The sequence below is a fragment of the Zootoca vivipara genome, chromosome 10, assembly GCF_963506605.1.
Source record: "Zootoca vivipara chromosome 10, rZooViv1.1, whole genome shotgun sequence".
In the NCBI taxonomy this organism is placed as follows: Eukaryota; Metazoa; Chordata; class Lepidosauria; order Squamata; family Lacertidae; genus Zootoca; species Zootoca vivipara.
The window spans coordinates 71,686,482-71,710,504 of record NC_083285.1 but is presented as its reverse complement, the minus strand read 5'-3'; the positions used below and the strand labels follow the sequence as shown (position 1 = coordinate 71,710,504).

General features: G+C 50.1%; 1 protein-coding gene across 1 annotated transcript; it reads right to left on the bottom strand.

Annotated features, from left to right (window-relative positions):
- Window positions 1–342: 342 nt before the first annotated feature.
- Window positions 343–6,251, bottom strand: LOC118090890 (zinc finger protein 239-like). The gene is made up of 4 exons (XM_060279370.1): window positions 6,038–6,251; window positions 4,924–5,096; window positions 2,596–2,740; window positions 343–1,742 (listed from the first exon to the last, which is right to left on the bottom strand). The coding sequence occupies exon 4, from the start codon at window positions 1,399–1,401 to the stop codon at window positions 754–756; it is 648 nt and encodes a 215-aa protein (XP_060135353.1). The 5' UTR covers window positions 1,402–1,742; window positions 2,596–2,740; window positions 4,924–5,096; window positions 6,038–6,251; the 3' UTR covers window positions 343–753.
- Window positions 6,252–24,023: the final 17,772 nt, after the last annotated feature.

Sequence of the window (24,023 nt, the reverse complement as noted above, 5' to 3'; positions counted from 1 at the left end):
AGGAAGTCGTGTCCGAGGCTCAGGCAAGGTAGAGGAGCCAGGGTCCCAGGTGGGACAGGAAGGGGCAAGCAAGGGGGGAAGACCCATCCCTCCAACTCCAGAATTACGCAGGAAGAGGAGGGGCAAGAGGATGGGTCTGCCAAAGCTTTTGTGTTGGAGAAAGACGCGCCAAAAGCCATTAGGAGGTTCTGAAACCGACTGACAACATCGCTCCGTGTAAATAGCAATGACTTGAGCACTGTAAATACGCAGCACCAATAAAAGAATAAAATGCAGAGCTGCGTAGCGTCGTTACTCTGAAGTAGTCCACTCCGGCCACTGTGACAGCATCCATTTGTGCCTCTTGTATCATCATTTGTTTTTCCATGTCTTTTTTTGCTTTTTCTATTTCTTTCTTATTGTCTTTTTTTTCCTTGGTCATTTTCTTTATTGTGTTTTCCATTTCTTGTATTCTCAATTTTAGTTCTTCTATTACTCTTGTTGTTTCCAAACTCTTCTCATCAAGTTCCTTCATGTGGCACTTTATTTCTTCTTTGTCCTTTATATCACAGTCAGCTTTTTCTTCCAGCTTTTCTACTTTATCCTCTAATGTTTTGACTCTGTCACTCATCTCTTTCTTAATTTCGGCGAGGTCTTTTTTCACTTCTCCCATGTCTTCCTTCAGACTCCAAATCAATTCTTTCAAGTCCATTTCGTGATCCGCCATTGAGGTCCGTCTTTGTTGGGAGCTTCCTGTTGCACCAATAGTTTTTTTCATTTTAGAGTCATTTGGCATTTTGTTTGTTTTTGACTGAAGCTCTTTCCACACTCCATGCATTTAAATGGTTTCTCCCCTGTGTGAGTCCTTTGATGTATTTGAAGGTGTCCACTATTACTAAAACTCTTTTCACACTCCATACATTGAAATGGTTTCTCCCCTGTGTGAGTCCGTTGATGTTTTCTAAGTGTTCCGCTAGTACTAAAGCTCTTTCCACACTCCATACATTGAAATGGTTTCTCCCCTGTGTGAGTCCGTTGATGTATTCTAAGGCTTCCACTATTACTAAAGCTCTTTCCACACTCCATGCATTTAAATGGTTTCTCCCCTGTGTGAGTCCGTTGATGAATTCTAAGGTGTCCACTCTGACTGAAGCTCTCTCCACACTCTGTGCATTTAAATGGTTTCTCCCCTGTGTGAGTCCGTTGATGTATTCTAAGTCTTATACTATCACTAAAACTCTTTCCACACTCCTTGCATTTAAATGGTTTCTCCTCTGTGTGAGTCCATTTATGTTTTCTAAGGCTTCCACTATCACTAAAGCTCTTTTCACACTCCATACATTTATATGGTTTCCCCCCTGTGTGAATCCGTTGATGTCTTCTAAGGTGTCCACTATCACCAAAACTCTTTTCATGCTCCATGCACTGAAATGGTTTCCCCCTATTATGAGTCCGTTTGTGCAATTAAAGGTTTCCACTCTGACTGAAGTTCTTCCCTCACTCCCTGCACTTAAAATGTTTTCTCCCTGGGCGAATCTGCTCGTGTGTTTTAAGTTTTGCATTGAAACAGAAGCTCTTTCCGCACTCCATACCTTTTAATGGGTTCTTCCCTTTTTGAGTTCCTTGATATGAACTATGTGTGCTCATTCAGTGAAGCAAATTCCACATTTCACACATTTTAATGGCTATTCCTAATGAAACCAAAGGTGTCCTGTCCCCCGCAATTCTGTCTTCTGCATCACCTTTTGGACGGAAAGGAAATCCTGTTTGGGTTTCAAGAAAGAGAAGACAGGAAAAAGGGCACATCAAACTCCATTAGCACCTCTCTTATTTCAACATCTCCTACATTCTCCCATGTCCTACCCTTGTTCCCAATTTTCAAGAAATGAAAATGCAATGATGTCAAATGAGAGTGATGCATCAGCAGCCTCTCACAATCCTCAATTATCTTTAATAACACAGCATCATCTTGGAAAACTGTCGTCCTGTGGGACAGCCTTCCAAATCATGTGGTTGCCCCCCGTTTCCACCTCTAGATCTTCATGAATCAGCTGCACAGTCCCATTGGCCTCAGGAGGTCCATCTTTGCACCCCGGCGCCACATATGCTTAAGACGGCCCAGCCTGTGGGATTGCCTTTTCAAATCAAGTGGTTCCCCCCCGTTTCCACCTCGAGATCTTCTTTAATCCTCTTGGCCTCAGGAGTTCCATACGGACCATTGGGCTATGTCTTTCCCAGCGACTGTGGTCTGGGTCAGTCAGAGAACTAGTGACAAGGCTTGGTGCTTGGAGCCAGCTGAATGGGTGCTCAGGGAAGCTCCTGTTCTTGGAGATGGACCTCCATCTACATGCCTCACATTGCATGGAGAGAGCAGGAGAAGCAGAAGGAGAAGCAGCTGGCACATGGGAATCCCAGACGGAAACACCCACCCCCATTGTTCATTATAATAATGATGTTCTGCCTGATCTTGTCTTCTGACGCAGGACTATCCTAAAGTGACACTGAGAAGCAGGATATTAAAGGCAAATGGATAACTGTACTTTGGTGGGGGACTTGTAGCGCACCTTCTGGGGTAATCTATCCATCATTGGTCCCCACCCTGCACACATCTCTCACCTGTGATTTCCAGAAGCTGTCAGTGTGTAACAGGAGCCACAATCCCAGGAGCAGCTTCAACCGGCCGGCTAAACCAGGTGCGGATAGCTGGTGTGTCTCAAATCCTTGGTGGGTTGGGGAATTCTGCTGCAGGTGGAGGCAGGCCCTGGTGGAGGGAGAGGATGAGAACAACAATGAATCCCACAGTCAAGGCGGCAGATTCTGCCCTTGCTGCAGAGGAAAGTGAAGGGCAGATGGAGCTCGTCAACCAGGGAAGGGAGCCCATTGAGAAGGAAATTTCTGGTCCTAAACCTTTGCTGCCTCATGAGTTATCTTCAGGAGAAGAAAAGGCTACACAAATCTTGAGTGGTGTCTCTAAGACGGTTGGATGGTGTCCTGCACACCTCCTTCTAGGAACTCCTGCAGCCAAGCTGGTGCCAAACCTACTGCTCTGCTTTCCTTGGGACCATACCGGCCAGGCTGAGAAGAGGGTCTTCTTGTCTAGGCAGCCCAGGACCCCAAACACACTGCCCAGGTTTCCATTGCTACTAACACAGCAGTTTAAGGCAGAGAGATGAGCTCAGATCTGAGGATCAAAGTCTCTCCAATGTGGAACAAGGAAAACAGAAACACTATTTACATCATAAGGTAAAGGTAAAGGGATCCATTGACCATTAGGTCCAGTTGTGACCGACTCTGGGGTTGCGCGCTCATCTCGCATTATTGGCCGAGGGAGCCGGCGTACAGCTTCCAGGTCATGTGGCCAGCATGACAAAGCCGCTTCTGGCGAACCAGAGGAGCGCACGGAAATCCCGTTTACCTTCCCACTGTAGCGGTACCTATTTATCTACTTGCACTTTGACGTGCTTTTAAACTGCTAGGTTGGCAGGAGCTGGGACCGAGCAACGGGAGCTCACCCCGTTGCAGGGATTCGAACCGCCAACCTTCTGATCAGCAAGCCCTAGGCTCTGTGGTTTAACCCACAGCTCCACCTGGATCCCTTTTATTTACATCATACATCACTGTAAATATATTTGAAATATTTGTCTTTTGAAGAAAAGACCACCAAGTATCCAATGGCCCCTTCAAAGCTAATGAAAGTATTGTGCCTGGAGCTACTGCCATGTGTTCTACATGGGGCTACATTTGAAGGTGACTCGGAAACGGCAAGTAATCCAGAATGCAGCAGCTAGACAACTGAACGGGAGCAGCCGCTGGTCCTAAAGGATCTTCCCTGGCTCCTAGTGCATTTCCAAGCAGAATTCACACTGTTGGTGCTGACCGTTTAAGTGTCATGGTTGCATTTTTCAGGCAAGAAAAGTATTGATCTAATATATAGAGATCATTCCTAGTCTATTGGTTCAAGAAGGTTCTGGTGGTTTTACTCTGCGTGATTCAAAGCTGGTGTTTTCTCTAGATGGAACATTTGAGCAGATAAGGGAGTTTCCTTTCTGCTGAGAGCAGGCGGTGGAATAAGTTGTCATGAGGTTATGCTGAACCTTCCTTGTGTTTGGGAACCAGAGGAAGCTGGTTTGAACTGGAGTGAGCCAGGCTTGTTCTCTCGTCCCAAGGTTACTCTGACCTCGAATTCTTTCTGAATTATAAGGCTGAAAGGCGCCTGGTCCCATTTCCCATTCTGCTATTTCTCTACTCTGCTTGTGTGTTTCGGTATGCTAAGTTAGGGTTTTACTCTAAGTTACATTTTTGCTATTTTTTTTGGCTCCTGTTATGCTTATTTCTCAGCTGAATGATTTTTTGCTACCTTCCAATGTTTTTTCCTACTCTGCTAACTATACATCGGACTTGGAGAACATGATGGAGGAGGAAGATCTGCAACCGAAAACCCTCAACAGCATCGGCCCTGTAGACCTGAAGGAGTGTCTCCACCCCCATCGCTCAGTTCGGACACTTAGGTCCTCCTCCGAGGGTCTTCTGCTGGTTCCCTTGCTGTCAGGAGGGAAGTTACAGGGAACCAGGCAGAGGGCCTCCCACCCTATGGAGCGCCCTCCCTTCAGAAGTCAAGGAAATAAACTTTCCAACATTCAGAAGACTGCGGAAGGCAGCCCTGTATCAGGAGGTTTTTTAATGTTGATATTTTACTGTAAGCTGCCCAGAGTGGCTGGGGTATACTGTAAATACTACAATTATTATTATTATTATTATTATTATTATGTTGTTGTTGTTGTTGTTGTTGTTGTTGTTGTGGAGTTTTAAAGTTATTTATATCAGCTCATGAAATGTTATAGGTGGAGAAAATCACAGGGTTGCCGTAAAGGCGTAAACTATAATCCCACCCACAAATTCTAATTCACATACAGTCTGTAAATTTGGGAAGGTCACATGCCTCACCTGTGCTAATATTGGCAATCTTTGGCCCGCATAGGCACACCCTGTGTGTAGAGCCTCCAGCCCCAGGCACTGTCTATCATGAAAATGGGTCCTTTGAGTGGGAATATTCATGCAGTCGCTGTCATCGGATGCTTGTGGGTTGTATCTCAGCTTGTCGGTCACTCTGACATTGCCTACAAAAATAATAAGAGGAATAGAAATGCTTTTGTGGTGCAACTTCTATATCAATCCTGAGAGTCTTTCCATGGACTCTGCACCCCTGTTTCTGATGACAGGTGTATATTATCCTCATCCTGAATGAACCAGGCAGTGGGAAAGACACTTAAAGATGGAAGCCTGAGAGGGAGGAAAAGGTTTCTGGCTGCTTCCTGGGTGGGATTGCGGAAACAAAGAGTCGCTTCCTCTCGGGATTTCCTCTCCTCTCCAAGGGGATCAATGGTTGGACTGGGGCGGGCAGAACCCCTGAGTCTAGGCATGGCAGGGGCTTATGGGGTGCGAAGAGGATGGATCTTGCAGGAAGGGGTGGGGGGGCTGGACCCCCCACTTTCCAGGGATCCCTCTCTGGTCTCCTTGAAGGGGTGACCCATTCCTGGGCGGGAGAGAGAAGCCAAGGCGGCCCCACGGGCGCCATGATGGGGATGTCCCTAGACTGGTCTTCCTCCCCCTGCCCCAGGGATGCTCCCCCTTCTCTTTCTCGCGGAGTCTCCCCTGCACCCAGAGGCCCCCTTGGCTCTCGGCTCACCCCTCGCCCTGCGCCCCCCATCTTTCCATCCGGAGCCCCCACCCCCCCAAGACGAGCAGGGGAGGGACGGGGGGGTCTCTATTCCGGCGTCCCTCGCGCCCTTTAACCCTTTCATGCCCCGCCTCTCTCCGTGCGGAGCCCACAGCGTCCCAGCGATGCCTGCGCGGGGGAAACGGGGCCCTCGTGGGAACCCCCTGGGTGGGTGCCCCGTGTCCGCCCCGTCATGGCGCCTAAGGGGCCGAGGAAAGCCCCCTTCGCAGCCTGCGTGCAGGGATCCAGACCCTGCCGACGGGGCCCACGAAAGGCGCTCAGTCTGGGGAGCTGGCGGGGGGTCTCTGGGTCCTTTTCTTCCCCCCCCCGCAGCCCCCTTACCTCTTTGCCCTCGCTCCCAATTCTGATTTCCTTTCGAGCAACATCAAAGGGGGGGGGGTCCCCTGTCTGCTCCCTCCCCTTTGTAAATGCGCGAGCCCCTAGAGCTATGGCGCAGAGCAGCAATCCGGGGAGAACCTCCACTTCCGGGAAAAGCAGGCAGTTTGGGAGGGGGCTCACACCCCTCATTCCTGGAACAGAAGCCGGATTGGAGGAGGAGGAGCAACGTATTGGGGGGATTTGGGATTGGGGGGGGGGGTGAGAGGAGGATGTGCTGGGAGGGGAGGGGAAGAACTGAGGGGGGGCAGGAGAGGAAGGTTTTCCCCCTTAGTGGATCAGGAGGGCGGCGGCGGGGCTGATCCCGGAAAACCAGCTGCGCAACGTGGGTCCCGACCCTCCTACAATGTTTACATTGCAAAATCCTCCCCTCCCCCCCCCATGCCATGAGACTAGATCCATCTGTGTTGCGGGGGTGGGTGCTGTTCAAACCAGGAATGGGAGGGGGGCAGTTAAACGACTCCCCCAAAATCCCAAGGACAATGACCCTTGACACAGACACCAGACATGCGCAACAGCCAAGAGGCTCAGAAAAGCAGCCGATACAATCGTAGCAAGGAGCGGATTCCATGAATCCCAATTCCAAAGAAGGGCAGTGCCAAAGAATGCTCCAACTACCTCACAATTGCCCTCATTTCACACGCTAGCAAGGTTATGCTTAAAAATTCTACAAGGCAGGCTTAGGCAGTATGTGGACCGAGAACTCCCAGAAGTGCAAGCTGGATTTCGAAGGGGCAGAGGAACCAGAGACCAAATAGCAAACATGCGCTGGATTATGGAAAAAGCTAGAGAGTTCCAGAAAAATGTCTACGTCTGCTTCATTGACTATGCAAAAGCCTTTGACTGTGTCGACCACAGCAAACTATGGCAAGTTCTTAAAGAAATGGGAGTGCCTGATCACCTCATCTGTCTCCTGAGAAATCTCTATGTGGGACAAGAAGCTACAGTTAGAACTGGATATGGAACAACTGAGTGGTTCAAAATTGGGAAAGGAGTACGACAAGGTTGTATATTGTCTCCCTGCTTATTTAACTTATATGCAGAATTCATCATGCGAAAGGCTGGACTAGATGAATCCCAAACCGGAATTAAGATTGCCGGAAGAAATATCAACAACCTCAGATATGCAGATGACACAACCTTGATGGCAGAAAGCGAGGAGGAATTAAAGAACCTTTTAATGAGGGTGAAAGAGGAGAGCGCAAAAAAATATGGTCTGAAGCTCAACATCAAAAAAACTGAGATCATGGCCACTGGTCCCATCACCTCCTGGCAAATAGAAGGGGAAGAAATGGAGGCAGTGAGAGATTTCACCTTCTTGGGTTCCATGATCACTGCAGATGGTGACAGCAGTCACGAAATTAAAAGACGCCTGCTTCTTGGGAGAAAAGCAATGACAAACCTAGACAGCATCTTAAAAAGCAGAGACACCACCTTGCCAACAAAGGTCCATAAAGCTATGGTTTTCCCTGTAGTCATGTATGGAAGTGAGAGCTGGACCATAAAGAAGGCTGATCGCCAAAGAATTGATGCTTTTGAATTATGGTGCTGGAGGAGACTCTTGAGAGTCCCATGGACTGCAAGAAGATCAAACCTATCCATTCTTAAGGAAATCAGCCCTGAGTGCTCACTGGAAGGACAGATCCTGAAGCTGAGGCTCCAAGACTTTGGCCACCTCATGAGAAGAGAAGTATCCTTGGAAAAGACCTTGATGTTGGGAAAGATTGAGGGCACTAGGAGAAGGGGACGACAGAGGACGAGATGGTTGGACAGTGTTCTCGAAGCTACCAACATGAGTTTGACCAAACTGCAGGAGGCAGTGCAAGACAGGAGTGCCTGGTCTGCTCTGGTCCATGGGGTCACGAAGAGTCAGACATGACTAAACGACTAAACAACAACAAACCCGTCTACTCCTCCCCTTTTGTGACATGTCAGTGATGTAAAGATGATGTGGTTTTTTTATTTAAAAAAACATTTATTCACAATAGACAATATCACAACAAAATTAAAAATTCCGATTTCAACTACTCAAAACCAAAAATAGAAAAGAGAGAAGAGAGAAGAAAAAGGAAAGGAAGAAAAAAGAAATTCATCTTACAATGCAAAGAAGAAACAAATTTAAACAAATTATACATTACACGTATTACTTACCATTACCCCAATCCTCTTTGCATTACCACAGTACAAAAAACACACACCAAACAAACAAAATATTGACTTCCCCCATGGCCATGGCTATGGTTTCCCAGGGCCCTTGCGGAGTGGGTAGCGGTTGCAGCAAGACCGCGAGCGCTTCTCTGGGTCTCGTCGCCCTCCTCAGGGGTGCTCCTGCGACGAAGCTGTGCCCTTCCTAGACCACTGGGTGGGGCATCGTTTCAATGGGGGAAGGTCTTGCAAAGCGCCACCTAGCTGACCGACTGGCTATCTGTCATGGATTCTAGAGCTGAGATTCCTGTATTGCAGGGGGTTGGATTAGATGACCCTTGGGAGTCCCTCCCAACTACAATTCTATGGTTCTAACAAAGCAGATGATTGATTGATTGTATTTCTTTGCCGCTTTTCATTCAATGTATCTCAAGGCGGCTTACATGGTGTTTCCTGCTTGGCAGGGGGTTAGACTAGATGGCCCTTGTGGTCTCTTCCAACTCTATGATTCTATGATTCTACAACCAATAAATAACCATAATATAATAAAACATAATAGCACATCATGAATACAGCATCTATATATATAAAAATGGTGAAGGTGCATGTGTGTTATTCCCCACTTTTCTCCCACAAGCACTGACCCGATCGTCCTGAAATTTGGCCACAACCTCAGAGTCACATGTGAGCAGGTAATCATGCACTTACACTGACCAGCTGACACACCTAAGACAGGTAAAAACCTGGATTTGTGGTCAAAAACATTGCGCCCTCCAGTGGACATTCAACGAACAACAGACAAATATACTCCCACAATCCCTCACGCCCCGGAGACCACGTCTCCAACAGAGAGCAAACCGCCCCGAGACCAAGAGACCAAAGATGGAAACAAATCTTGCCTACTGTTTGTGGATTGTTTGGAACAAGACAAACCATAGGTCTGGGTTTGCACATATAATGGTAAGTCAAACCATGACTTAGCTTCTAATAGCAGCAGGAGCAGTGCAAAAATCCGGTTACAGGTTGGCTTAATAGAAACCCCGACATGCGTCCTACAAATAAACACAAAATAGACCACGTTTTCCTGATACAGCAAAACTTTATATTGCAGGGGGAAGTTGTCATAATTCCAATCTCAAAAAGGGATGACCCGGGGGTGGTGGGAAGAGGGGGCGTGATACGCCTGGGACGGGACAGGGAAAAGCCGGGGGTGGGGGGAGGAGGGGGTGGGACATGTCATGGATCGACACAGGGTGGTGGCAGTCACAGGAATTAGCCACAGCAACGCGTGGCAGGGCCAGCTAGTACATCATATAAAACAATTAACAAATTATCAATAAAACAGTTGCAATCTATAAAAGAAACTTAACAAAACAGCAACTAAAAAATAAGTTCTAGTTACAGGTAGGTAGCCGTGTTGGTCTTGCGTAGTCGAAACAAAATAAAAAAATTCCTTCCAGTAGCACCTTAGAGACCAACTAAGTTTGTCATTGGTATGAGCTTTTGTGTGCATGCACACTTCTTCAGATACATCATGCACATGAAAGCTCATACCAATGACAGTTGGTCTCTAAGGTGCTACTGGAAGGAATTTTTTTATTTTGTTTCTAAGAAATAAGCTAAACCTCACAATTATGGCAAGTCGTGTGATTAACAAATCAATGCAGCATTTAGAATCTATAAGCAATATTAAAAACATTAACAAAATACAGTGGTACCTCGGTTTACAAACACAATGGGTTCCGGAAGTCTGTACTTAACCTGAAGCGTTCTTAACCTGAAGTGAACTTTCCCATTGAAAGTAATGGAAAGTGGATTAATCCGTTCCAGACAGGTCCGCGGAGTACTTAAACTGAAAATACTCAAACCGAGGCATACTTAAACCGAGGTATGAGTGTAGCAATTAAAATATAAGCTAAGCACTAAGTTCATTCCCACAGTCTCTGCACTGCACCCCAGGACTCATAACCTTTCACTCTGTCCAGTTCAGTAAAGCTACGACTCAGTTGCCCCCCCTTCCCCCCATGCCTGGCTGGGAGGCTGCATGCCTCCGGTCACCAGTTGCTGGGCATCTCAGGTGTGCAGCGTGGCCTCGCACTTGCCGAACATGGAGGGTTGTTGCTTGTTCTCTTTCTGGCTGTGACTTGGCAAGGAGGAGGAGGGCCCTTTGCCAGCATCGAGCTTTGGGGGGTTAGCAGCTGCAGCGCCACCCAAAGCCACACGAGGGCAGCTGCTCACCTAAGTTCTGAACTGGTCTGGAACTGGGGAGACTGTGAAAGGAACTGCTAGGTAAGAAGTTCCGAAACCATCTTTAAAAATTCAACTAAAGATCACCCAGCAAATCACGTGATGGGCAGAACAACAGGTTGGCTGCTGCTGCTGCTGCGATGGTTGAGTCAGTAGAGGAGGAGACTCTCAATCTCAGGGTTGTGGGTTTGAACCCCGTGTTGGGCAAAAGACTCCTGCATGGCAGGGGGTGGGAGCAGGTGACCCTCGGGGTCACTTCCCACTCTGTCATTCGATGATTCCTTTTTAAACGGAGGTCCTTGCCTCTCCAGCCTCTCGCACACTCAGGGCCGGATTTAGGTTTGATGCGGCCCTCGGCTCCTGAAGGTAATGGGCCGTTTCTACGTCCAGCTGTCCTTTGTCAACAACAAATGGGCGCTGTTTTCTGGTGTTGAATGTATGCTATATGGCAGGGGTGGCCAACTCCTAAGAGACAGCGATCTACTCACAGAGTTAAAAACTGGCAGTGATCTACCCCCTTTTTGGGGGGTTCAGGTAAAAGTGTTTTTTAGGAAGGGGGGTTCAGGTAAAAGTTATTGAGTTTTTTCAGGGAGGAGGTAAAATTTTGAGCTTTTTAAAGGGGAGCCACAGTTGTTCAGCTTCTTTAGGGGGAGCCAATGATCTACCAGTGATCTACCGCAGACGTCCAGTGATCTACCAGTAGATCACGATCTACCTGTTGGACATACCTGCTATATGGTCATTGATGGACCTAATAGGTATCTCAAGCCATTTGCACAGAACAAAATATGTATTTTATCCAAGGAACTGTTGAACTGAAATACAAATACCATATTGATTTGTATGCTGGCGGTGGGTTTTTGTCATTGTCTTGTTGGGCTGTGTAAGTGATGAAGGGGAACCATATTGGGGTGAAGGTGTCTTCTTCTGTTTGTCCCCGCTTGTTGAGCTTATATGTAAATCGGGCACTGTGCACACACAAAACAGATCAATGTCCTGCCTTTTGACCCCCCTCAGGCTCTCCAAGATTGCTCCTGGCAGGAAGGCAAAAAAACCCCGCAATCCACCCAAACAAAGAAGCTGGAAATAGAGCCCACCAAGGGTTAAACAAATAGGGAGGCTGAAAACATTAATGAAATACCGATCGAGAGCTGCCAAATGTTTGCAAAAAGACACGTGCTTTTAATTGGTGCCTAGACATTAGCCATGTAGTAGTCAGCACATGGCAAATTATTATTATTATTATTATTATTATTATTATTATTATTATTATTATTACTCCAAGGTGGTCCAGGGTCTGGCAGGTGCTCCAGCGGAACAAGACTTCTCTGCAGCTACCAAACATCCAGGTCCGCCCTCCCCTCTGTTATAACTGCCGGGGCACCAGTTGACCTGGGAATGGATCTGTGCGGACAGAGGCATGGAGAATTGGCACTCCTTCCGATGTTACTGAATTGGGTCCCCCCCCCCCCCCGGCCAGCGTTCTTGGCCTGCAAGTGGCAGCAGGGGCTGAGCCCAGATTGCGGCTGCTAAGAGGCTTGGCCTGCCAGTCCTCTGCTGGCTCAGCGCTGACGCTTCTCTCTAATCCCAGATCGGAGGACACAGCAGAACGGCGGCGGCAGCGGCAGCAGACCTGGGGGAACTCCTCTGGGCTCAGGCCGTTACTAGGTGCTGGGGCTCAGGGGGAAGGCAGGTGAGGAAGGCAGAGACAAGGTCTCTGCCGGGGCTTAACTGGAACGGAAGGAGAGAAGCAGAGCCTGCTGGATCAGGCCAAAGGGGGCCCATTTAGTCCATGTTAGGGAATTTTACGGGGGGGGGGCAACCAAACGAGGATTAGTTTGGACCCCGAAGTGGACCCCAAGATGACCCCGCCAGGCTAGGCCACATCCCCACAGGCACACCACAAGTAAACCCACAACCCATGGGAATGAGCCCTGTCAAAATAAAGGCTTCTCTCCATTCCCGCTTCTCCCTCTCCCCTGTATAACCCTCTCTATATGATAGTAACACTGTCACAAACCCATGAATGAAACCAAGTTATGAGTGTAGCGAAAATTATGAATGAAACCCCCTTCTCCTGTCCGCTGCGTCTTAGCCAATCAGATGATTGCAATCTCTCTGCAGAGCCTAGCTCAGCTAGCTCTGCACGCTTGAGTAAGCCTCTGACAAGGCGATGACAGGAGAACAATCACTGACAGTTCTTCGAACCTTCGGAAGCTGGTAATCCAATTAGAACTTGCTACAATGTATCCAAGCTACCCAGGCAATGAACGAGACAGCAAGTCCAGATAGGGGAACTCAAGAATCTTTATTAAATCATATAAAATCACTGCAAACATGGATTCCTTCGGAACCAACGATATTTTGATACAGACACCAAGGCCTTTCCAAGACCCCAGGCTCCGACATAATCCCCAAAGCGCGGAGTCACGTACACAGGAAAATGTCCCCTCCACCTTGTACACAAACCCATCAGGTATAATCCCTGAATATCCTCCCCTCTAGGGTTCCTTTGTTACCTCCTGTCTGTGCATATCTGGAACATCCACCAATACTCATCTTCCTGGAGATTTCAATGCCTGGGCCATCGAGTAACCCATCATGGGGTCGTCTGTCAACCCCTTGGCCATAAAACTTGTTTACCCATATGGAAATGTGTTCTGTACCTTCCCCTTTCGTGACGTGTCCATGATGTATCAATGATGTATGTATGACACTTTCTGCAGTGTTCTATGGGAAATGTTGAGAACTTTTAAAAGTTGTTGTAACCTTTTGTTCGGGGTTCATTCTCTGCATTGAACCTGCTGCGCAGCAATAAACCTTGGTGTTTTTGCTTCTACCTCTGGCTGGCCTCCTTCCTTTGCTGTCCGCAATCACCGCAGGCCCTCGCCTGACGTGCTGGGTGTCCGGCTGCTTTGCACCCAGATTTTGCCCTAACATTTGGCGCCCGAGCAGGGACCTGCGGTTCTCCCGAGTTGCTGACCGGGGGCCCTGAGGTCTTCAAGCCGGCATCAGGCACCTTTTGCCTGTGGGGATCTTCCGGACCTCCGGCCACCAACCGGGCGGTAATCTACAGGTCCCCGAAGGACCCAGCCAGGGAGCAAAACCAGGGACCGGCCGGACAACCTCATCGATCCCGGGATCTTCTCAGGAGGAGGTGTGTGAGTATAAGGTTAAATCCAGTGCACTGGTGGGAAGCGGGTGGTATCTCCTGGCAACTGAATTCTCTGCCCTCTTACCTATCTTACCTTCTGCCTTTCTCTTCGGACCGAGTGCCGCGCTCGACTCGAACGGGAGTCCTGAGCTCTATCCCTGTTTCCTCGAACCCCCCCTCAGCTGGTCAGCCGCCCCGCTGGAGCGCGATCTCCAGTGAAAGCAAGGGACCAGGTGAGAGTGGGGGACTCTGACCAGCCGCACCGTTGGGGCACGATCTCCAGCGAAAGCAAGGGGCCAGAGCTCTTTTTCCACCCTCCAACCACCTGGTTGGAGCCTTCCTGCACTGTCTCTACCCCAGCCGCACCAGTCGAGTCACGTAACACGCGTGTCGTGCGTGAACTCGCTTCTGAAAGCAAGGGGGGTATTCCGGATCGCAAAACTCTATTCGGAGAGCACCCGATCTGGCACCGCATCTCGCGGGCGTTCAGTAGGACTCTCCTCTTTCTTCAGATTGTAGAGATAGGTAGGAGGTTGCCAGGAGGGAAGAGCCTAGCGGAAGCCTAGGGGGACACGGCAGAGTGGGAAGGAAAACCCGCAGGAGTTTTGGGAAAAGTATAACTTGATAGGATAGATTGTTTCCTGTTAAAAAAATCTAGACGTTAGAGTGACCCAGCCCTTACCCTTTATCCGTCCTCCTTTCTTTCACCAGAAAACCCTTTAAAATGGGCACTTGTGCTTCGAAGCCAGAGCGGACTCCCTCTGGGAAGAAGGCTTCGAGGACGCCTTCTCTATCCCAGCGGGACCCCGACTCTCCCCTTGAATTCGTGCTAGCCCGCTGGAGTCAACTTCCAGGACATGCAACCCTTTCAAAGCGGAAATTGGAAGACCTCTGTCAGGCTTCCTGGCCAAAGTTAACTACGACTACAAGACCTGAACTCCGTTGGCCACCGGAGGGATCCTTTAACGTGGATCGAATTAAGATTTTAAAGAAGCACTTAAGGGAAGAAAAGCCCCGGCAGCTGCAATATTTAAGTCTCTTTGAAGCCGCCGAGAGAGCGGTCCCGGATTGCTCAGGACGAGGAAATCCGAGACACCTAGCGGTCTTGAAATCCAAAGCCCGCCGACCTAGGTCCCAAAGGAATCTGCCGCCACCCCCTCCTTATGAGGACCCAGCAGATGACAGCGACTCCTTCGATCAGTCCCTTTTGCCCTTTTACTACCCAACGGCCACCTCTGAAGATACTAGCAGTGAGGGTGAAATTGATGATGGAATGAGTGGCAGCGAAGGGCAAGGAAGAACAGCCAGGGCTTCGACCTTGGCGCAAAGGGAAAAGACTAAGAAAGAGTTAAAGGCAAAGTCCAAGCTAACGTCAGTAAATGATGGGGCCGGTCCTAGCAGCCAAGGGGACGCACAGATGCCCCTACGAGGGTTACCCATCCCTCCTTCCGCCCCTGACGGTCCACCTAGGATGGTGTACGCTCACCGACCATTCGCCACCACTGATCTTGTTACCTGGTCTAATTTGATGCCTTCCCTGAGAGATGACCCCGATAAATGCCACCGGCAAGTCAGCGCCATCTTCTCTTCATATAACCCTACCTGGGCAGATGTTCAGGTACTCCTGAACTCCCTCTTTAACGAGGCTGAGAAGGCAGACATCTTAGCCAAGGCAGGTGAAGCCTTGAATCTCCCTGACTTTCAACCTAACCGACCCGGAGGCGTCGCACCTCTCACAGCCACCGTGCTGCGAAATGACCCCTCATGGAATTATAACAATCCAGATCATACCTGGTGTCTAGAGGTTTTCACCAGGGCAATCCTAGAAGGGATCCGGGCGGCCGGGAAACGGGTAGTCAATTGGACCAAGGTCCAAGCGGTCCAGCAAGGACAAAACGAACACCCCTCCGACTATTTCAGTAGACTAACAACTGCGATAAAAACATGGGGTGGGATAAACCCAGAAAGTCCCGAGCATGAAATTATAGTTAAAGGATTCTTCAAGGACCAGGCCACCCCAGACATAAGGAAGGCCCTGAACCTCCAGATAGGATATGATGGAAAGCCCATTGGCGAAATTCTGTCCATTGCAAAGACCATTTTCAACTCACGAGATGAGAAAACCAAGCGAGAAGGGTCAGCTGAGGAGGAGAAGGTATTGGCCCTCAACATGGAACCTAGGGGGTTCCGGGGAAGAGGCATGGCCCGGGGAAGAGGTAGAGGAGGCGCACCACCAGTAATTCCCAGGCCGTGGGGACCCAACACAGGGGGGTGCTACAATTGCGGGGAAGAAAGCCACATCAAAAAGTTCTGTCCGTACCTCTCTGGCTCGGGTTACTACCCGTCACAAGTTCCTTACGGAAACCCCCCTACCAGCACCTTCCCACACCAACCGGCACCCGGACCTATGGCCTCAGGACAGCGGTACCCCCCTAATTCTGGGAACCGACAAAACATTCAGGCCACCAACCCCCGGCCCCTCTCAGGGTATCAGACACAGGCTCCACAGTATGGAAACTCGTACCAGCATAATCCAGCTCCTTCAACCCAATCCTTGCTACCCGGAGGGCAGAATTATTGACAATCAGCCGGGTATCCCACTCAAGCCTCCGCACTTTGCCCGGTCCTCGCCTTATCACCTGAGGACCCAGTCTGTACCCTTAACATAGACGGACAATCCTATGATTGCCTGCTGGACACGGGAGCCACCTTTTCTACCTTGTCGGACAGTCACCTCAAACCGGGAAGGGAAACTCGCAAAGTGTTTGGATTAGATGGGATACCCCGAACCTGTCCCCTTTCTGAGCCAGCTAAAGTAAGGTTGGGACCCCTGCTGGCAGAACATACCTTCCTTTTGACTAACAGCCCGGTGAACATGTTAGGCAGGGACCTTCTCTGCAAGTTGAGAGCTACCATTCAGTGTAATAAGGAAGGGATTTATCTACACCTCCCTGAAGAGTCCCTCCTAGCCTTCCAAGGCATCGTGGAGGAGGCGAAAATGGGCCACCAATTCCCGGACTTACCCCTTGAACTCGAGCTAGAAATGCCCCCTTGGCTCTGGGGCACCGAATCTACCTCGGTCGGACTCCTAAAGTCAGCTACACCTATCAGAATTACCTACCGCACTGACGTACCTTTCCCCTGCACAAAGCAATACCCGCTCCCTAAGGAGGCTATAGACGGCCTCACGCCAATGATACAGGACTTTCTAGACCAAGGAATACTGGTGCACACCGCCTCCCCTTGTAACACCCCGGTACTCCCAATCAAAAAACCGGGAGGGGAAGGCGCACCTGTCCGTTATCGCTTTGTTCAGGACCTCCGCTTGGTGAACCAGTTCGTGATCCCTCGCCACCCCGTCGTAGGCAACCCGAACTCGCTCCTAAACGCCATCCCGCCCGACACGACCTGGTATAGTGCAGCGGATTTGTGCTCAGCTTTTTTTAGCATCCCGGTGGCCCCAGAAAGTCAGTTCTTATTTGCGTTTACATGGGGACCGGGTCAACTAACCTGGACTCGGCTACCCCAGGGATATGTTGAATCACCCGCAATCTTCTCTGCGGTCCTCCACCAAGATCTGCAGGATGTGAACCTTCCTGGGGGATCCACCTATCTCTTATACGTAGATGATATTTTATTGTGTTCTACTAGTGAGGAAGCATGCAGACTGGACACCAAGTACCTGCTCATGGAATTGGCACATAAAGGACACAAGGTGTCACCTAAGAAATTGCAATTCTGCAAACAAGAGGTGAAATACCTAGGCCACATCCTGGGGGTTGGCACTAGAAGCCTAGCTACTGACAGGATTGAGGCAGTCACAAAAATCCCATTACCTCAAACGAAAAGACAGCTCAGGGGGTTCCTAGGGATGGCTGGATTTTGCCGATCATGGATAGCGGGTTATGCCGAACTCACCAAGCCCCTGACAGCCATGACCCGACAGGACCACCCCGATAAACTCCAATGGAATGAGGAAGCCTATGCCTCCTTTGAACGAATAAAACGGGAACTCCGCTCAGCTCCCGCTTTGGGACTCCCAGACTACCGTATCCCTTTCAATCTCTATGTCCACGAACAAATGGGAGTTGCATCAGGGGTCCTCACACAACCCTTTCGTGATAGGGAAAGACCAGTAGCCTACTACAGTCTTCAGCTGGATAACACAGCTAAGGGAACTGTCAACTGTCTCCGTGCTATAGCTGCAACAGCCGCACTTCTTGAGAAAGCTCAGGAAACTGTATTAGGACATGAAATCACCATACATGTTCCGCACGCGGTGTCCATTCTCCTAACAATGAAGGGTTCGCACCACTTCTCAAACTCGCGACTAAACCGCTATGAGGCCTTACTTCTGACCCCTTCGAATGTAACTATCAAACGAGTTACCTCCCTCAATCCTGCCACCCTCTTACCACTACCAGATGATGGCACCCCACACCATGATTGCGCCCAGATAGTCCGTCAGGCAGAGAAACCTCGAGAAGATTTAGATCATCTTCCCCTGCCAAATCCGGACCTAATTCTGTATACCGATGGCAGCTCCAAAATTGTAGACGGGGAAAGGAAGTCGGGGTATGCAGTGGTCACGGATTTTGAAATAATAGAAGCCAACCCAATAAGTCCGCAGTATAGTGCCCAAGCGGCTGAACTTGTAGCCCTCATCAGGGCCTGTGAAATTAGTGAAGGCAAACGGGCCACCATCTACACAGACAGCAAGTATTGCTTCGGATTGGTGCACACCACGGGGCAAATCTGGCTCCAAAGGGGCTTCTTGACAGCGGCGGGTTCCCAAATATCGCACGCTGCCCTGGTAGAGAGGCTCCTGAATGCTATCCACCTACCCGAGGCAATAGCTGTTGTTCACTGCAAAGCACACACGAGAGGGAGGGATCCCATCTCCAAAGGGAATAGCCGGGCGGATAGAGCGGCCCAAATGGCTGCACTCCAACCTCCCTCAGAGGGAATGGACTTTCAGTGCATCCAACTCCCAGCTGATTTAAACCTGAAAGATATCTATCAGGCCATAACTGATGAAGAACTGGCAAAGTGGATCTCTATCGGTGCGTCCGAAATCGACGGGATTTGGACTTTGCCGGATGGTAGAATAGTTCTACCCAAGGCTTGGACGCCTAAGTTCGCAAGGACACTTCACCAACAGACCCACTGGGGAAAGGGAAAGATAACGGACTTCATACAAAGGTACTGCTATGCGCCGGGGACTGCAGCCGCGGCCGCAGCAGCTACCAAGAATTGTATCACTTGCCAAAACTTTAACCCGAAACGGGAACCTAAACGGCCCCCAGGAGCTAGACCGTGGGCTTTCGTCCCCTTTGAGACCCTGCAATTAGACTTCATCGATCTACCACCATGCCAGGGATTCAAGCACGCACTAATCATTGTAGACAAGTTCTCCCATTGGGTAGAGGGATTTCCTACCCGACGGGCGACGGCCTCTGTAGTCGCTAAAACTCTCATCCACGAAATTATACCTAGATATGGGATCCCCCGTAAATTGGACAGCGATCAAGGAACCCATTTCACTGCAGAGGTGGCCCAACATGTTGCCCAGGCACTCGGGATTAAGTGGGAACTACACACCCCTTACCACCCTCAGTCTTCTGGCCAAGTAGAGCGTATAAACCAAGAAGTCAAGTTGCAACTTGGAAAACTCTGCAGTGAAACGGGGCTGAAATGGGTGAACGCACTACCTCTAGTTCTACATAACATTAGATGTGCTCCCACAAGAGCTCTAAAATTATCCCCATACGAGCTCCTATTCGGGAGACCGCCACCAGTCTATACCACACAATTCCCGCTTGCTGAGTTGGATACCGGGGAAGCGGAACTCACGGCATATGTCGTCCAACTCCAGAAGCAATTACGGCGACTCCATGCCTACGCTGCTGTAGAGGGTCAGAACCTGCCTATAGATGTTCCGGCCCATTCCTTCCATCCAGGGGATTGGATCTTAGTGAAAGTTTACCACAAGCAGACACTTCAACCCTCCTGGGAGGGACCCTTTCAAATTCTCCTCACCTCACCTACCGCTTTAAAAATAGGGGAGAAGAGCTCCTGGGTGCACCACACCAGGTGCAAGAAAGCCGAGCCACCGTCAGACTCTGGGGACGGGGAGGGGGAGGACTGTACCTTTGACAAACCTCCAACCCTCCCAGCTGCTGACCTAGAGGACAACGAGCCTGACCCGCCTCCCTTGCTCCCAACTCCGGACCCGGATCGGGGCCAAGATCGGGCTCTACAGACCGGACCTGACGATCGGGGCCAAGATCGGGCTCTACAGACCGGACCTGACGATCGGGGCCAAGATCGGGCTCTACAGACCGGACCTGACGATCGGGGCCAAGATCGGGCTCTACAGACCGGACCTGACGATCGGGGCCAAGATCGGGCTCTACAGACCGGACCTGAGGAAGACCTTGCCGCTACGCCTTTGTGGGACAATTGGACTTCGGAAATTGTCCCAGACCCCACCGCAATCAAGCTGCGCCTGAAACGCCAGTGATACCCCCTCGACGACGCCATCGTTCCTGTTTCCTGCCATCGCTTCGCTTCGCTTCGTTCCTGCTTCCTGCCATCGCTTCGCTTCTCTTCGTTCCTGCTTCCAGCCATCGCTTCGCTTCTCTTCGTTCCTGCTTCCAGCCATCGCTTCGCTTCTCTTCGTTCCTGCTTCCTGCCATCACTTCGCTTCTCATCGTTCCTGCTTCCAGCCATCGCTTCGCTTCTCTTCGTTCCTGCTTCCTGCCGACGCACAGCTCCTGTTTGACAGCTGTCAACCGCTCGTTCTTCTCCGCCACGTTTTGACAGCTCCTGTTTGACAGCTGTCAACCGCTCGTTCTTCTCCGCCACGTTTTGACAGCTCCTGTTTGACAGCTGTCAACCGCTCGTTCTTCTCCGCCACGTTTTGACAGCTCCTGTTTGACAGCTGTCAACCGCTCGTTCTTCTCCGCCACGTTTTGACAGCTCCTGTTTGACAGCTGTCAACCGCTCGTTCTTCTCCGCCACGTTTTGACAGCTCCTGTTTGACAGCTGTCAACCGCTCGTTCTTCTCCGCCACGTTTTGACAGCTCCTGTTTGACAGCTGTCAACCGCTCGTTCTTCTCCGCCACGTTTTGACAGCTCCTGTTTGACAGCTGTCAACCGCTCGTTCTTCTCCGCCACGTTTTGACAGCTCTTGTTTGACAGCTCTCAGCCGCTCGTTCTTCTCCGCCACGGTTTGACAGCTTGTTCTCCTCGGACTAGTCTGACAACTCCCGTCTCTGGCACCCAACAACCACTTATTTTTCCTTCTGTTAAACAACCCCTACGCAGGCCAAACACTCGTGAACTGGACATGGAACCTACCCTTCACTTATTCATCCTCCTCCTCTTTGCCCCACCTACCATGCCTTTATCAGACCAGTGCTCCGGTCTGCAGACGGACTATCGCTTTCTTGACTACCATACCGCAGACCTTGGGGGCAACCAGAACCCGGACCGAGTGGGCGACTTCAACTTTTGCCTCCCGGAATCCCGAACCCTCCTTCGTCACTCCTTGGTCCCAAGGCTCAGTGGGACCCAATACTGGGAACTTTTCATACGGGACCGGAACTACCAGCGCATTGGATCTGCAAATCTCACCTTGGAACAGCAGTACTACCGACTTCACTGTACCAATGGATCATACTTCCTCTACGGGCAAAGGGACATCCTCCGCTACCCTAATTGGACCGAGATGGAAAAGGGAGGTGCCCAACCCGTTTACACAGACAACCACCATCCATCAGAAAGGTTGATATTTGGGTTCCAATGCCTCCTCTTGACCCCGAAGCCGGAGAAACCACAGCTACAGGGAGTTTGTTTAAGGCGTTTCTGTTGTCTATGGAACTTGGGCTACACACAGGGTTGGAAAGGAGGGGAATACCTTGAAGGCTGGTACCACCCTGTAGGATCTTCAAACAATTCTCCAGTGTGGGACCACGATGGACCGCAGCGATGTGGGGGAATCGCCAAGAATACGACCCTCCTAAGCACCTCTGACCCCCTCCATCCTATCGGAACGGCTCCTAGACAGCTCGGTGGATACTCCACTCTTGAGGAGCCTGATCTGCTCTCCTCCTGGGGCAAGAACTCTTACCTCCAACTCCTTAGCCAGGTAGCTAAGGAGGCCCCTCCACAAGACTGTTGGATTTGCGCCCATGCTCCAAGCCACATGCGGCAAGGGCTACCCCTGGTACCAGTGCCTGTCACCCTAGAACAATTCCGCTCCGGGGACATGACATCCTGGAATCTTACCGCTATGAACCTGACTCATCAGCACCTGTACCTCACGGGTCCAACTAAGGGCCCCCTCTGCCGACTTTTCGCCGGTGGCGGGGCCCACATAGGTACCAGCACCTGCACCACCAACCTCGAACTCCATGCTTCTGGACAGGTGACAATCTCCTCACATCTAGGTTCCCACATTTACCCCAATCTTTCAATGGCATGGGTCGCGGTGATTGGCCGCCCTTCTAAAAACTCTACATACAACCCGAACCCCTTGCTCCTGCGGCCCTTCGCTTCCGGAAGGATGGAATCCTACCTCTCAGGGTTATTCTGGGTATGTGGGCATCGCGCATACAGCTGGGTGAGCCCCCACATGTCTGGTTCCTGTTTCATCGGATACATCGTGCCTGGAATCCGAGTCACTTACAACTTACCAGCTGGAAGGCAAAGGAACAGGAGAGGGCAGAAATCCCTCTCAGATCTCTCCGATGTGGCAGCCAACGGTGAAACATGGGGCAGGGCATTATTCCCTGCATATGGAGCGGGCTCCAACCATGTGGACATCCTTAAACTTACTGATGTACTTCTGAAATTCATGCAGGAAGCAGAACAAATCACGGACTCCCTCACCACAGAACTGTCACAGGTACGCCAACTCTCGATTCAGAACAGAATTGCAACGGACTTCTTGTTGTCCAGTGAGGGTGGGACCTGTGCTCTGATTGGCTCTGAATGCTGCACGTTCGTGACAGACCAAACCCTAAACATAACCGGACACCTAAACAACATCCACAAACTGGCAGGACAACTTGAAGCGATTCAACATGAGGGACTCTCAGACTTTGACCTATGGGGCTGGCTCCCCAACTTAGGATGGGTAAGGTCTATACTTAAGGTGATTATTTCAATATTAGTTATTAGTGTTTTGTGTGTGTCTATGTGTTGCTGTGCCTTACATTGTGCTAATCCTTGTTGTGCCCTACTCCACTGCCTTCCCGAGAAAAATCCCCCTCAACTGTTCCCACTGAGAGCCTATTCACCAAATACCAGTCTTTTCCCTGAATATGTCCAAATGCGACATCTTGGGGAAGGTGAATACCAAATCACTGAAATATAGCCAGAGGGGATGCAAGGGGGTGCGGAGAAAAGATTCGTGGTTCTTTCAGAACTCGTCACGAATCTATCTCCGAGTGGGCGACTGTTAGGGAATTTTACGGGGGGGGGGCAACCAAACGAGGATTAGTTTGGACCCCGAAGTGGACCCCAAGATGACCCCGCCAGGCTAGGCCACATCCCCACAGGCACACCACAAGTAAACCCACAACCCATGGGAATGAGCCCTGTCAAAATAAAGGCTTCTCTCCATTCCCGCTTCTCCCTCTCCCCTGTATAACCCTCTCTATATGATAGTAACACTGTCACAAACCCATGAATGAAACCAAGTTATGAGTGTAGCGAAAATTATGAATGAAACCCCCTTCTCCTGTCCGCTGCGTCTTAGCCAATCAGATGATTGCAATCTCTCTGCAGAGCCTAGCTCAGCTAGCTCTGCACGCTTGAGTAAGCCTCTGACAAGGCGATGACAGGAGAACAATCACTGACAGTTCTTCGAACCTTCGGAAGCTGGTAATCCAATTAGAACTTGCTACAATGTATCCAAGCTACCCAGGCAATGAACGAGACAGCAAGTCCAGATAGGGGAACTCAAGAATCTTTATTAAATCATATAAAATCACTGCAAACATGGATTCCTTCGGAACCAACGATATTTTGATACAGACACCAAGGCCTTTCCAAGACCCCAGGCTCCGACATAATCCCCAAAGCGCGGAGTCACGTACACAGGAAAATGTCCCCTCCACCTTGTACACAAACCCATCAGGTATAATCCCTGAATATCCTCCCCTCTAGGGTTCCTTTGTTACCTCCTGTCTGTGCATATCTGGAACATCCACCAATACTCATCTTCCTGGAGATTTCAATGCCTGGGCCATCGAGTAACCCATCATGGGGTCGTCTGTCAACCCCTTGGCCATAAAACTTGTTTACCCATATGGAAATGTGTTCTGTACCTTCCCCTTTCGTGACGTGTCCATGATGTATCAATGATGTATGTATGAC